Source organism: Typopeltis vanoorti, chromosome 3 (assembly GCF_054136105.1).
Source record: "Typopeltis vanoorti isolate ZY-2024b chromosome 3, IOZ_Tvanoo_1.0, whole genome shotgun sequence".
Taxonomy (NCBI): domain Eukaryota; kingdom Metazoa; phylum Arthropoda; class Arachnida; order Uropygi; family Thelyphonidae; genus Typopeltis; species Typopeltis vanoorti.
In genome coordinates this window covers 99227155-99241724 of record NC_143551.1, presented here as the reverse complement: position 1 = coordinate 99241724, position 14570 = coordinate 99227155, and the positions used below count along the sequence as shown (strand labels likewise).

Genomic DNA, 14570 nt, shown 5'->3' with positions numbered 1-14570 from the left:
TCAAGCTCAACACTTTATTTTTTGGTGAGTTACATACAATATGTAATGCTTTTTTTTATGTAAAAAAAATATTTTTTATAGTAATGGGCCACTTAGAGCGCTTTTGCGATATACGCGTTTGTTAATAGGGATAAACCCACCCACTGTAAACTGCGAAGGTAACAACAATTGAACAAGACTGAAGATACATTCGGTTTCGATCAGCACATGAGACTCAACCTTCGCAAACTTCTTCAATAGTGAATTAATTGATGTGGAAATAGATTTAAATGAGGAGGAACTGGTACAATTAATAGATGACGTCGAACCCAATGGCGGGAAAAGTTCTGCCGAAGATTCTGATTGTGATGAATTCCGTTAAAGAATTCAGTTTAAAGAAATTAGCAGAAGGATTGGACTTGGCAAGAAAGTTATTTTATGGATCATGATCTCTCAATGGAGCGCTCCAGAAAATTCACGAGACAATTGGATATTTGTTTAGTTCCATATTATGAACTTAATAAAAAAATTGCAGCATAGTGGTAAGCAAGGTCTTATTACTGCCTTCTTGATAACTAAACCAGCCGAAGTATGCAATGAGAATTATACAAATAATGTCCAAGAGATTTCAAGTGATGACGACGTCCGGCCACTCATCAATAAAGAACATCTACGAAATGTTAGTTTTGAAGAGAGTGATTAAAATATACACTTTATTTTATTTTGCCGAAAACATTTATGTATTATGTGCAATGAAGTTTACGCACAATTTATAATTTATATTATGTATTTGTTTCATAGTTTATACGTTTTCTTAAGTTACATGAATGAATTAAATAAAAATATATTTTTGTTGGATGTGTTTATATAATCCTTAAAAAAAAAAAAAAAAGATTTCGGAACATAACCCTACTTTTTCTATGTGATCGAGTCTCGCATAACGCGATTTATATAACGCGGCGTTTTTGTGGAACATAACATCCGCGCTATACGAGGATTACCTGTAAATCATTTCAATTTTTTTAAAAAGATCTCAACAGGGTAATCTTCTGGATGGATATCTTCAAAATAAATAGATTTCCTATGGGAAGCTTAAGCAATGATGTTTTATATCCGACGATTTAGATGTCCGACGGGTGTTCTATTCCTCAGCATTAACTGCAAGCACAAACAGTCTTCCCTGAATGAATATTATCATTCAGTTAGCAATAATTAATATTCGATGTATGCTTATCCAAATGTTCTTTTCTTAATGTTGACTCCGCTGCTTCTCAAGATGGTCAAGCATTCACAGTTTGGTCAGCCTTGGTGTTTTTAAAGGCCAAATAACCGCTAGGTATATTTCAGTGCACCCGCTGTTCGTTTCTTGTCTCTAATATCAAAATTACAAATTCCATCTCAGCCATCGCACCACATTACACAGAGAAGCGAACTGTTTTCTTAAAATAAACTTCTTTCTTGTACAAATCCCCAGCGCACATCTTACAACTTTATCATGCAAGCTGAGGTAATGTAGGAAGGGGGAAAAAAATCAGAGCGACTCTGAAAAAGAGAAAAAAAAATCATTTAGTGTACCGTCGAACACACCTTGGCGTAATGGAAGTTGGGCGAGAGTCGTACACACGAGGGAGATGAAAATTGTCAATCGCCCGCTCGCCTTCGTTACAAGGAACAACACAACACACCGATTGTTACACGAGATGCCTGCAGCGAGATACACAAACGAATTTTGTAGTTAATCCACGAAAAAGATTATTGTGTGACCAACCCTCACACCGACCATTAATACTGTCTTTCTGTCACCATAGCAACGGGACTATTCATCCTTCCCATTCCCTTTTAATCCTTTCTTTGCTCGAAGTTGGTTGTTTGCAGAGGTTCCAAATGAAAGGCAGGCAACAAAGATTTCATACAAAAAAAAAAAAAAAAAAGAAAGAAAGAAAAAAAAGCGTCCGCATCAAAGCACTACAAACAAATAAATCTGCGTGCTTCTCTGTTAATTAATTAATTAGTGACACGCGCAGGTAAAGAACGTATCGTATGATTTCGTGCTACCACGAATTCTTCCAACACACGGAAGGCGACTCCGAATTATGTGACCTGCGATGCTAGTTGTGGGCAGCGGTGTACTGCATTGCGACTGCAAAGCAACAATCCTTGAACATGGCCATTGATTCGGTATTAAGTTAGCAGAGACTTCGGTTATTATTATGTTAAATCCAAGTCATCAAAAGAATACGAAGATAGCAATAAAGACTGTGTAATCTCGATAGAGACACTGTTGGTTTGGAAGGAAACAAAGCTATCGAAAAATCTCATACTCTTCCTGCTAATTCACATAGAAGTAATCCGAGACACCTCAGTTTTACAATATCTTTTGATGCAGCAACCGAAAATAAATGATCCATAAGAGTTGAGTTTTTCTGAAATTCAGTATTTCAATTAGAAGATTTCAACATTTTAAATGCTTCTAGAATAAAACATGCATTTATAATCGATTTTTCTCAAAATCAGAATCATTCATTCAGACGAATGGGAGCAACTGAAAGTTAACCGAAAAAAATCAGGGAACGAATCTACCCCATTCATTGGTAGATGCGCAATGAAGTCTCTGGTAGCCAATAGTTGGAAACTTGTCTAACTTGTTCCGATGATGACTTGTGATAAGAAATAATGATGGTTTAATATATAGCTGACTAAAAATGTTTAAAATGTGAAAAATTACTGCTATCAAGTCTTCATTGTTGGGAATTTGTATGGCTAATCCGACAGATTGGATTAAAAGAACGGCTACGGCTTTTCAACATGTAACGCTCCTTCCGATCAGGCAGTAAATCAATGCGTTATGTTGTTCTAGGGATGAGATGACGACATTTACGATCACACTTGTTGCCACTGGATAAGTTAGGCAACTTCGATTTGATGAGCAAGTCAGCGGAAAGCAATACAAATACGGAAACATCTATTGGTGAGATGGGTTGATGTGTGTACAGCTACATATCTGTCGCTCTAGGCGCCGAAGCGAATGCAAGTCAAGCATTCCAAAAATAGTTGACTTGTTAGACAAGCATTCCAGAAAAAAAAAAAAAAAAAGAGGTAACCGTGTGATATGAATCAGTAATTATTTCAGCAAATCTACCGATTAAAAGTTTGGCAATGTTGTGCTTGTTTGTGAAGGATTAAAAGATTTCCTTGAGCGTTATCTTCATCTGAGATATCAGAAATTGATTTATATTGGTGATAGTACATAATTTTTACATAAATCCGCCCCCTCTCTCTTTAAAGTGCTCACGGGTGGGGGATTTGGCAAGCCTATGCAATTCTATGTGTGGTTGGGCCATAGATCTGTAAGCAACACATGAGGCCTTCGATTGTATCACTTGTTATTCCGGAATTTTACTAAACTTCCGGAAGCGGAAGTTTAGTAAAAGCGTGTTTCTTTTATCAGCGACTCTTGCTGCAACGATAACATCCCATGTCATCTGCAATATCACCAGATCTAGAATGTGGGAATTTCTGAGTGGTCTGCGTTGTCTAATCAATGTGCATTAACTAGAACAGTGCTTCCCAAACTTCTGGATGTCACGGCCCCCTTTGGAAAAATTAAAATATTTCACGCCCCCCCTCGAAAAAAATCGTAATATTGACATATATTATTATAATATTTATTGTATTTATATTCAACACAAAACATACACACCGAATATTGCAAAAATCAAATGAAATATTACAATTTTAGCATCTTAAATACACATTTGACATGGCACATTATCTCATATTTTTATGTAGATAGATATATTGTTATTGTACATTTTCAGTACAAGCAGATGAAACGTAAAACGATTAGTAATAAAGAAAGAATTAAAAACATAAAAGAAGTTTCATAACAGTTTAATGTGATGGATGTGTTTCAATACTGCAACACCAATATCAGGTGAAATATTTGAAACTGCAATTCTTAGATTTCTGCTTTGAAATGAAACTTATATGAATAAGCATATATTTACTAATATTCATTAAACGCCGAAATACGCAGGAAGCAAAATTTGAGAACCCGCACCAATGTGTGATTTTTTTCCATTAAAATATAAAAAATAACAAAAAAGAAATAATAAATAATAAAAATTAAAAACGTTTCTTTTTAGATAAAAAAAACTACTTACTCTTAAAAAATTTTGTTTTCATTATTTCACGGTCCCCCCCTCAACAAAACCTACAGTCTCCAAGGGGGCCGCGGCCCACAGTTTGGGAAGCGCTAACTAGAAGACCTAGCATTCATACGTCATAATAACAGTGGATTAAAAAAAAAAAAAAACATTTATAAGACCTTTTTAACTGAAGCCGAGGGAGTTTGTCTCTCACTTTCATAGTAGGATTTCCCCTCCCGCAAAACAGACTGCACAATTATCAGATAGGATCAACTGGTCTTACAGCCTTAGTTGATTCGCGTCGATCCACAGCTAACAGACTTCACATAAGTAACCTACAATATCTGTGAAATATTCCAGCGCAATTTGGGCCATATCTCATCAGCATCTCAATAACTCTCTTTCTCGAAGATGCCATAAACTTGTGTCATAAAAGTAGGCATATTAAACACAGATTTTCCTTTTCAAAAATTCTCTTTTGTTTATGGTTCCCCGTCCTCTCTGCATCAATATTTCTTCTCACTACGTAACAACCTTAACAACACTCAAATCTCCGCTCGACAAGAAGAACTTTCGTCGGGAGATGAGTAAAGGGACAACCAAATAACTTCCCAATCATCTGGACTACGGGTACTGTCAGTCTCCATTCACACCGTCATATTTCAATCCATTTCCTAAGACTTCTGGAAGCTGTTTGATTTGCGTTGCTATCTTAGTCAATTCACAAGAAATTGAAAAAGTTCGTGACTTGTCGATGTAGAAAGGTCACGGAAGCTACAGCCGAAAGAGAGAGCGGGAGATGCATCTCTACTACAGCCTTATGAAATAAATGATGTTCGCCAAGCAGCAGCAATCGATATTTCATACAACCAGGCTAGTCCAGCTGACAGATGGATCATCGCATGCCATATGGACAAGAGCAACTTAGTGGACAGTTCCTAATGTGGAATATCTCAATTTGTTTGTCGTTGTTGCGACCTCTCCACATCAATATTAAGGAAATTAAGCAATATTTAGGGGTGAGTATATATTTCAGCATAATTCAAGCGGATCAAGCATTTTGTCATGCTAACAACAGACTGCACTTCAATCTTCAAAGGATTATAAGTTACGAGAAAATTTGTTAAAGAATGCGCGTTGATAGCCAAGATGCATGTGCGGTCTTACTTTCTGGGTGCTCATTTATTATGCATTGTAATGACTCCCGAGGTCTCGTAAAAGTTCATAATGATAATCTTCAGCTCACTGTAAGTGAGTTGAAGAAACTTAAAACTCCTTCCCCACAAAAAATAGAACACAAGATATGCTATAGTGCTGCCATCTGAAGAGTATATGCCGCACTAATACGAATTAACTGAAATGAATATTTGGATACGTATTACTAGGGTAAAAACATCTGTTTTTCTAAAGAATTTAACAAATGTTGTTTAATGTACGTCAGATATAAAGCGAAACAATTTTTTCCTATTATAAACTGCGTTTTGTATAAAAAATATTTCGAACTCACTAGTAAGAACTAGAAAAAATATATCACATAGGTTGAAGGCATCGCAGTATGCGAGACATTTTTTTACTTTCTGTAAACTAAATGACTTCGACTTAAATTGATTATTTGCACACACCGAAACTGCTGCTTCCACAACAGTGGATTTCTGCCTTCCCAGCACACTTGAAGTAAGAAAAATAGGATTATCGGATTATCAGATCAATATGTGTGTGTGTGTGTGTTTCTGGGATGTTATTCCATCAGAGGACATCTCAAATGTCATTTTTCATAAATGTCCCTTTCAACAAAACCAACCCGCAAGCCTAGCAAGCATATTTGGCTAATTGTCCTTAAAATAGAACGAAATATTAATAGGGTCAAGTAAATATCCTTATATGTGAGTTGTGTGCACGCGCGCAAGCGAGAGCTATATCATTGATCATAAAAGATCTGAACATCTCGATGTTAAAACCTGCGTGATATTTTTTCCCACAGAAAAAATAGCCAAAAATAAAGAACGTACACAGACATCAAAATGTGTGAGATGCAATGCATTTTTTATAATAATAAAAAAGTATGCATTAAAACGCAGAATACGAAATGTCAGTAAATATTTTCGAGTAATCAAATTGCGTCAATAATTCAAGAAATTCTGAAAGCACAACCTTAACTATAATACTGAAGTTCTTGTTGGCTCAAAGTCACTGTTTTGGCATTGTGGATTTTTCTCATTTCAAAAATGAGAGTATGCTATTCAGTCAGAATTAGTTATTATAAATTTAAATTCTTATAAAAAATACTTCATTTATTTACTTTAAAGCAATTAACACAATTACAATCGTGTTAAAATGCTTAAATGATATAAAAGAAAACGATTTGGCGCCTTTAAAAAAATTGGTGATGTGGATTTGTTTTGTAAAACTGTCACGACATAGGAAGCATTGCATTATTCAGAAGCGTTGCATACCGTTGGCATCCATCCCTCCGGTATTACAACCAAAGGCCCGAGCCCACACACCAAGAAACAGTTCCACACCATTACACCTCTGCCAATCTTCACAGTGGGATGCTGCACTTGGACAAAAACCTACTCAATGGAAAAGGATGATGCGGGATTAATCTTTCCATATCGCAGACCTTCAAGCTCCACAGACCAGTCACGATGCTCTTTGCATGGTATAGTCTGCGTGACTGATTGTATTGGTTAATGTCTGACTCAAGTGGAGTGATTTGCCGCTCCATATCACTCCGACACGGAAACGATCAAATAGTAATTCATTCTCCGCACTAACACTACATAAAAAGTCCTCTTGGAAAAGAACATCCGTTTACGTTGCATGCTACTATACAGCATGAACTCCAGATGAAGGATTGTTTTCATATCGGAGTGCTGAGATTTCCGTAACACCACTCTTCCAAGCACACCGTCTGATCCTTTAGTGTGCTTTCTGAGTCTTTTTAAGCGTTTCATAGATGATATGGCATCCTCACATTCCCATCGCTAATAACGTTACCTTCAGTTGATTTTGGAGGATGCGGTCTCTTACCACTGTCAAAACAGGCCACTGATATGGCAGCCTATAAAAGACACCTCTTTCGAAGATCCCAAGTTCTTCTCCAACTGATAATTGACAGTACAGAGATGTAAAATCCGGTCTAGGGATAGATCAGCCCAGGTTAAGGATGAGCAGTAACGGTATTTTTCATTCTAAAAACAGCGGATATACCGACATTTAATTTATCATAGTGTGTATACGAGTATCTAGCAGTCAGTCGCACTTGACTTAATACTGAGTACTGTGAATACTCCTCGATTTAATCAACGAAAACAGTCTAATGCCAGTAATATGTGCTCTCTCCTGTCGGTTTGTCTGTTCCACAAGTATAAAAACTCAGTTTTAGGAAACGGAGATTTCTCAATACGCGAGACTAACACTCATCTACGCCTCCATAGTGCAAGTGAAAGAACGACGGTACACCTTCGATTGAAAAAGACCCGAGTTCGATTCTCAGGTCTTTTTTGATTCTTCTAGTGACGAGAAGAATCTTCATATGGGCTTTTTTAATTGACGATGAGTTAGCCGATCTCATACGGAGGAAGCAGGGATTTTTCGCCCGGATACTCGGGTTTTTCATCCCGCGTACAGACAAATCGGCGAACAGGACGCACGCAACTTACAGACACAAAAGACTATTGGTGGTAGTGAGCGGTAGACGAGGCGGTGAGTTGTGTAGTGGAGCAGTCCGTCCTCCCGTGATGAGTCCAAGAACTCCTTTGGATGTGTCAAGTAATAATAATCTTCAGTTGTAAAGCACTTATGTTTCTTGCTTCCTGGACGAAATTTAAACTTAGATCTTGCCGATCAAAATACCGAAGTAATCGGTTCTCACTAGGTGTAATCGATATTAAGTCAACACCTTCCATGATTTCTACCTTATTAACAGGGACAGTTATATGTTGTACTATATTTTTTGAATAATAATAATATAGACACGTGATATTATACGCATGCTGTATGACTCGTTCTTGTATTCAGAATTCAAATGTTGTTATGTTTTTCTGTCTTCTCTCTGAAAGAAGCTCCTGACATATTGAGCGAAAGATATAGGAGTAATAAATTCTATTTAGCTTTCTCTTACATGTGTGAAGCCGTTATTCAAAAAGATGTCTGATGCACATGTCTGTATTCAACACCTAGTAAGTTATATGTTGTATTTCTGTACGATCATTATTCAGTACCAAGATATAATAATAATAAAGAAACCTGGTTTAATATTGTAATTATAATATCGTGTTGGCTATTGTAAGACTTTCTATATAAAGTGCAACCACCTACTTCAGAATAAAAGGCGTCTGTCAGAAAAAGACTATTTATTCTGGTCGCCATCGCATTGTTATTGCGAAATTCAACCGCGCAAGGCTGTTTACTGCTAAAAGTATAATGAATGCAGCCACTCAGGCAACAAACAGTTTTTGGAAAGTAACCATAGCAACACACTGTCACAGTGTGGCAGCCACAGCAAAAGATATTAAGAATGAACAATCCGCAGGCAATTATCATCCCAAGTAGCGCTAATCGTTCAGAGTAAATACAGTTAAAATGTCCTTAAGGCGATTACAGTTTCAAATGAACTTTTAGTAAGTACCGTTAGCGCAATAATAGGATTATACACGAAAACAGTTTTCGAGTTTGACAAAATCTCAACTTCCACAGTAGAAAATAGACTTTCTTGTCCATTTACAATTTTTAAAACAATCATTTATATTAATTATGCGAAGACTTTGAACACAATGCTGCTTCATTTTAATAACACTGAAATGATCACTAGAATCGTCAACCTTGGCTTGCGAACAGACAGGATGAAGTAGAAAACACATATGCTAAGGCACTCTAATGTTGATATAGTAATTTATCAAATCGTGAAAAATGAGAAACATAAGTTAGACAAGTTTTGAATGATTTATGAGAGTACTGTAATAAAAAGGTCTTTTACGCTCTATTGTTATTCTTTCATATTTTACGCACATTTAGGCATAAAAGTACTTAAAATACTGACATACTTGAATATGTGGCACTAAAAATACATTTTTAAAATACTTTGTACATCTCTGATTTTATATAATGCAAACTTATCGGAAGGCAGTACTGTACAGTAACGAGGGTATGAACAGCTTGTGACAAGTGTCTCACTTGCTCCCCCCCCTTAACCCAAAAATTTTGAAAAATTTAAATGTAACAAGTTAAATTTTACTAAATGCAACATGTTAAATACTTATTATTAACCCCATCAAAATGAGTTGCAGTGTGTTGCAGAATTTGTGTGTCTGAAGCCGCGTATTGCCGAAATACAAGATAAGATAGCGGACTTTTATATCTATTTATTTATTATGTTTTACGTTTTGAGCCTCAATCGCCACGCCCTCGTTACGGCACTGTCGGAAGGCGTCAAAATTTCAATTTAGATACGTCATCAAAAAATGCCCATGCAGAGTTTAAGTATATTGGTTTCCGTGGGATTTGAATGCATAAATAAATACTCAAAAAAAAAAAAAAAAAGTCCGTCTCATAAACATCCGTACGAGTCATTGCATTCATTCACCGTAAGCAAGTTATTCGACAGCTCACAGCTCTGACTAGATGGATTTCACTCAAATGAGATATTTGGAATCGTTATCACGATGCCAAGGAATCTCCTTTCTGGTTTTAATCGGATCATTTGCAGGGGCACAAAGGAAAAAAAATAAAGGGTCGAAAATTATATATTACAATAATTGCGCAGTGAGTGATTTTAGGATTTAGAATAACCGCAAAAATTTGTGGATCGATTTTGTTTCAGCACAATTTTATTAAAAGCATGATAAATGATTCGAATGATATTAATAATTCCAACCAGTTGGATGTAAATTGAATAATAATTGGTATTTTTGGATCTCTGTTAAAATCTGTCGAATCGCTTCAATCGTACAATTTGTAGTGACAAAATTAGGCAAAACAAAATTATACGCTTTGAGTACATAAAGCTAAAAACATGTCGAATTTTAATAAAAAAAAAAAAAAAACATCGGACTCTTTTGAGAAGAACTCGATCGAGTTCTTTGAATACTACTTTTGTCACAGACATCACGATATTTCTCTCCATTGAAATATGGACAATCGAAAGCTGAACTCTGATCGATATATTATACTATATATAAACTATAAGATACTCTAGTCAGAATATATGTGCAGCAGTAGATGGGATACCAGCCAATACTTTGTTGATAAACTAGCCCTTCGTCCCACACTCCCGAAGAAGCATTTTTCACCCCTTCCCATTAGAATTCATTTTTATTGGAAGAAACGATTTGAAATAATATTATATATTAGCTATAATTTTGGCATTAAAATGGTTCACAATTAAGTAAAACAAAATTACTCTGTCACTAATGATAATAAATAGAATTGAGATAAAGAATGTGATTACTAAATGCATCTAAAAGAAAAAAAGTTGATGATAAACAGTCTTTTTTTTTCCTACAAAAGTACTAGGCTTCCGCGATGACATCAATACTAATACACTATCTGCAAACCGATGCGCCATTTTAACAGGGAATAAAATTCTTTTGATGTGGTACAGTAATGAACATGAAGTAAAAAAAATGCACTGTTTTTATATTCACAAGCTCAAGATATTAATCTCCATAAAGTGCAGCATCTTTTATCTGAAATGCAAATAAACACATGCGGTATTCTAGTGGAGTGCTACTGAAATTTTATGTTTTTATTTTTATGTATTTATTTATTTTTCTGTTGTACATAGCAGAGTTTAGCACATCAAATTGCTTTGATGTGCTAAAAAGGTTCTGAACCTCTGGGAAGATTAAAATAAATATATGCTGTTTGCGAAAACATTTATTAGCAATATTTCAGTTCATATTTACGCATGCTTCTCACTATCACGTGCAAAAGTGAAAAATAGGGGGAAAAAACATTCAATCATTTTAATACACGAGCAAATAAAAAACTGCCACAAAGAAAGTCAATATGTTAAAGCGTGAACATACATCTCTCACGTAAATTCATGAAATATTTATGGCATTTACCTTCACTTCAGAACGGTAATATTTCTCCAAGTTTATTAAGAAAGACTAAGATTATTTCGATTATCCCAAGTATCTATTACTGATTAATTATCAATAAACCAAGCACATACTCGTAAAATAGTGGCCTTCAAATATATATATCGAGTATTAAGCAACGTCTGCGCACTAAAATCCAAAAAAATGCGCGCGCAACAGATGAAAAATCTCATTCGTCTTATGCAAGTATCTCTAAGCTAGTATCGTTACATTCGTATAAACAGTTTACGTATGCAGTAAACAGAATTTCTTATTTAAAATAAAATATTCGAGGAAACATTTCTGCTGAAACGTAAGAAACAGGAAAATATTCTTTCGAAACCTATTTAAGAGAATAAAACCGAGATAAAATCTACTTACTTTTCAGCCATGCAAACTGCTGTGCTATGACTGCCAAACGCCAATCCACTTCATCACACGCAGCACGCTATACGTAAAATGACTGTAGTGTGCGAAACACACATCAGTTTACAAATATTCCACTGTGTTGCCATTTGGCGCAGAGGCATAACTATTACGCAGCAGACGAAAGTATATAAATCACAAGGACTTAAAAGTTGAGAACGTTAAAAAACTGTTTTTTTTTTTTAATGTATACAAGACTGAATTGGTATTTTTTTTTTTTAAATACAAAACAAGCAGGTCAGTGATCCATGGGTATTTGTTCAATGTCCTAATTACACTTTCGGTAACTAGATTTGTACACTTTTCCTTTGACAACTACACGAACTATTAATAGACTTTTCTATATGAGAGGACATTTGCCTTAACGGTGCACTGTATTAAATAGCTTGAATACGAAGAAAGTCAATAACAGTAAGCAGATTTGCATGCAAATCCTTATTGTCTCCCATGAGAGTTTCAAATTCCTCCAGGCAATGTAATGTAACAGAAAGACCTCGAAAACGAAGCGAATGAATATGTAGATAAGGTGACTGAACTGCATAAATATTACTCAAGAAATAGCAGACGAAGAATAAGGAGAATTTTTTTTTTTTCTCTCGCAGTTATTTTGATGCATAACAGTAACACCAAATCGAAGTATAATGAAATGTTCGAAGTAGAAATAATGTAGCTATACGATCCAACTCGACAAAATACTGAAAATTTCGCCCCAACTATGTATATATGAAAAGTTGTATTGTAGGAAACTTTCTACAAGCACCTAGCGTCGCTCAGTTCTTTGAAAACTATATTTAAATCGAAATTTCAGAAGACGCAATGCCAGTGTGTCCTCTACCATGCGGAAAGTGTATTCTTATGTTATTTTACCAGAGGTTTTGGAACTATAAAACGGTAGCTACATGCAAAAATAGGAATGTGACTTCAGTGGCTGAAGTAGATCAGAAGTTGTCAAAAGAGTCTGTATGTATCCTCAGATACCACTAAAAGACATGCAGTACGAGTCTCCTACAGGGAACGAAGGATGAATAAAAGGTTTCGAAGCCCACAGGAGCTTTTCTTTGCACATTTTTTAAAAAATATAATAAGTTATTCAGATATTCACAAAATGCATTATTATATCCAATATTATGTATTATTTCAGTTCATATATTTACAATACTTAAATGATAATATTTAATAAAAATTGAGAATATTTTTTTCTAAAATTATAAAATCTCTTTAAAATATTTGGAGATGTAGGCATTTCTCTTTGCATAGCTCTGTAAATATTTACCATTTCAGATTTAACTTAGATATATCCAGCCTTTTTCCTTTTGGGGAAATCTCTGTATTTTAGTTTCCTGATAGTGTTTTTAAAATGTTCTCTAATAACGAATTCTTATTTTATTATTAGGTTAAATAAAAATTCATTATTAGGGAAAATCTTATTTTTACTTTTTCAGTTGAAAAAAAAAAATTAAAAGACAGCGGTACCGGAAAATAATACAAGTTATACAAATTCCGATCTTGATCGGAATGATGATATCAACTATCAAACAAAGAAAACTGTTTTTTAATATATAAATATAATACATAAAGACTTATGGAGCTGATTAAAATCGGTAGGCTACAATTCTTCTTACCAGTTCCTATTTTTATTGTTATTAAAAAATTGCCTAATCAATGCTATCCAGTGGCAGAATTCCAACAGAATTAGGTTTCATTTTGATATTCATAATAGTTGAACCGATAAAACAAAAAATACAGTAAAACTTCTCTGCGCTAGTTCAGATTCATAAAAAATAAATTCACTTTTTTTTTTTACTGTTTTGATTTTTAAATGGCTCACAACTGAAGAGCGATTATGTTAAAAAAATAACGAATTATCTTTTTTTTTTGTTACTTAACGAATAATTACAAATTAATTTATTAACAAATTTTCTTTTAATAATTCACAGTGAAATTATAAAACAAGCATTTCTCTGTTACACAAAAAATCTGATTATAAAAATATTACATGGCATTAATTTTTTTTTGTTAGTTGAACATTTAATTTAAGGGGGACGGGGGAAGGAATCCAACAATTATCAGAAACGATTCTCATGTTGCAAAACCTTTGCTTTAAAATGGAGACAACATCAATGCAATAGCACAAAATTTTAAAGCGGAATATGAATCCACCCATCGTGCAATTATTTTGGTAGTTTTGTGATAGTAAAACTATCAAACAAACAAGCCAAAAAAAAAAAAAAAGTCTTGAACTTCGTCTGAGACCGACAAACCCTTTTTTTAATCGAAAACCCACTCTGACTGCTTATAAATATTCTTCACGTAGCTAAATAAGAATGGAACCTAGGTCTTTTTATTCATCCAAGGAGCCACATCGTTGTTCATCGAACTGCACTATGGAGGTCTTGGGGTTAACGCAGGTTTATTTAAACCAGGGGTTTCGGCAAAGTGGTCGATATCGACCCCTGGGGAGTTGATGCCAAGGGATCAATAAATGTCCGGGGTCAAAAGGGGTTTAAATTTTTAATGTTCTTTATAAATTTCTTTAAGTATTTTCTTTAAATATTTCTTATCGAGAAGCAGTAATGAAGTAAAAAGGTTTAGAATCATCGACTCAGCTACTGAAGAAGGCCGATCCAATGTTCAAAAGTTAAAGCTAAAAGATCTCTGCTTGTTCGTGTTGGGGAACAAAGTGGTATTAAAAGGTTTTACTTATTTTTATGAATGACAATTTAGACGCCTTTATTCGCATAATTTCAACTCTCACTGTATATGAAAAGGAAATTAAGGAAAAACTAATTTCCGTGATTTTCCTCCTATTTATGTTAATATGTAAATTCTTTCTGGAAGTCGTTTTTCTAATCCCCTAGGGTATATTTACAGAAAGGCAATTCGTGGGCATTGTCTTTACGTTGTGGTCTTTTTCTCTTTGACTGATAAATGC

General features: G+C 34.7%; 1 protein-coding gene across 6 annotated transcripts in view; it reads right to left on the bottom strand.

Moving 5' to 3' along the window:
- The window catches only part of LOC150108412 (IQ motif and SEC7 domain-containing protein 1-like), a 627659-nt gene that overhangs the window by 198662 nt on the left and 414427 nt on the right, over positions 1–14570 (bottom strand). The window contains exon 1 of one of the 6 annotated variants that reach the window (XM_090390765.1): positions 11594–11633. The exons of the other annotated variants lie outside the window; for them this stretch is intronic. Within the exon in view, the coding sequence (XP_090246891.1) occupies positions 11594–11604 (11 nt within the window). The 5' untranslated portion in view covers positions 11605–11633. Of the gene's footprint in view, positions 1–11593; positions 11634–14570 lie in introns of those variants that run through there. 6 annotated transcript variants of the gene reach the window in all.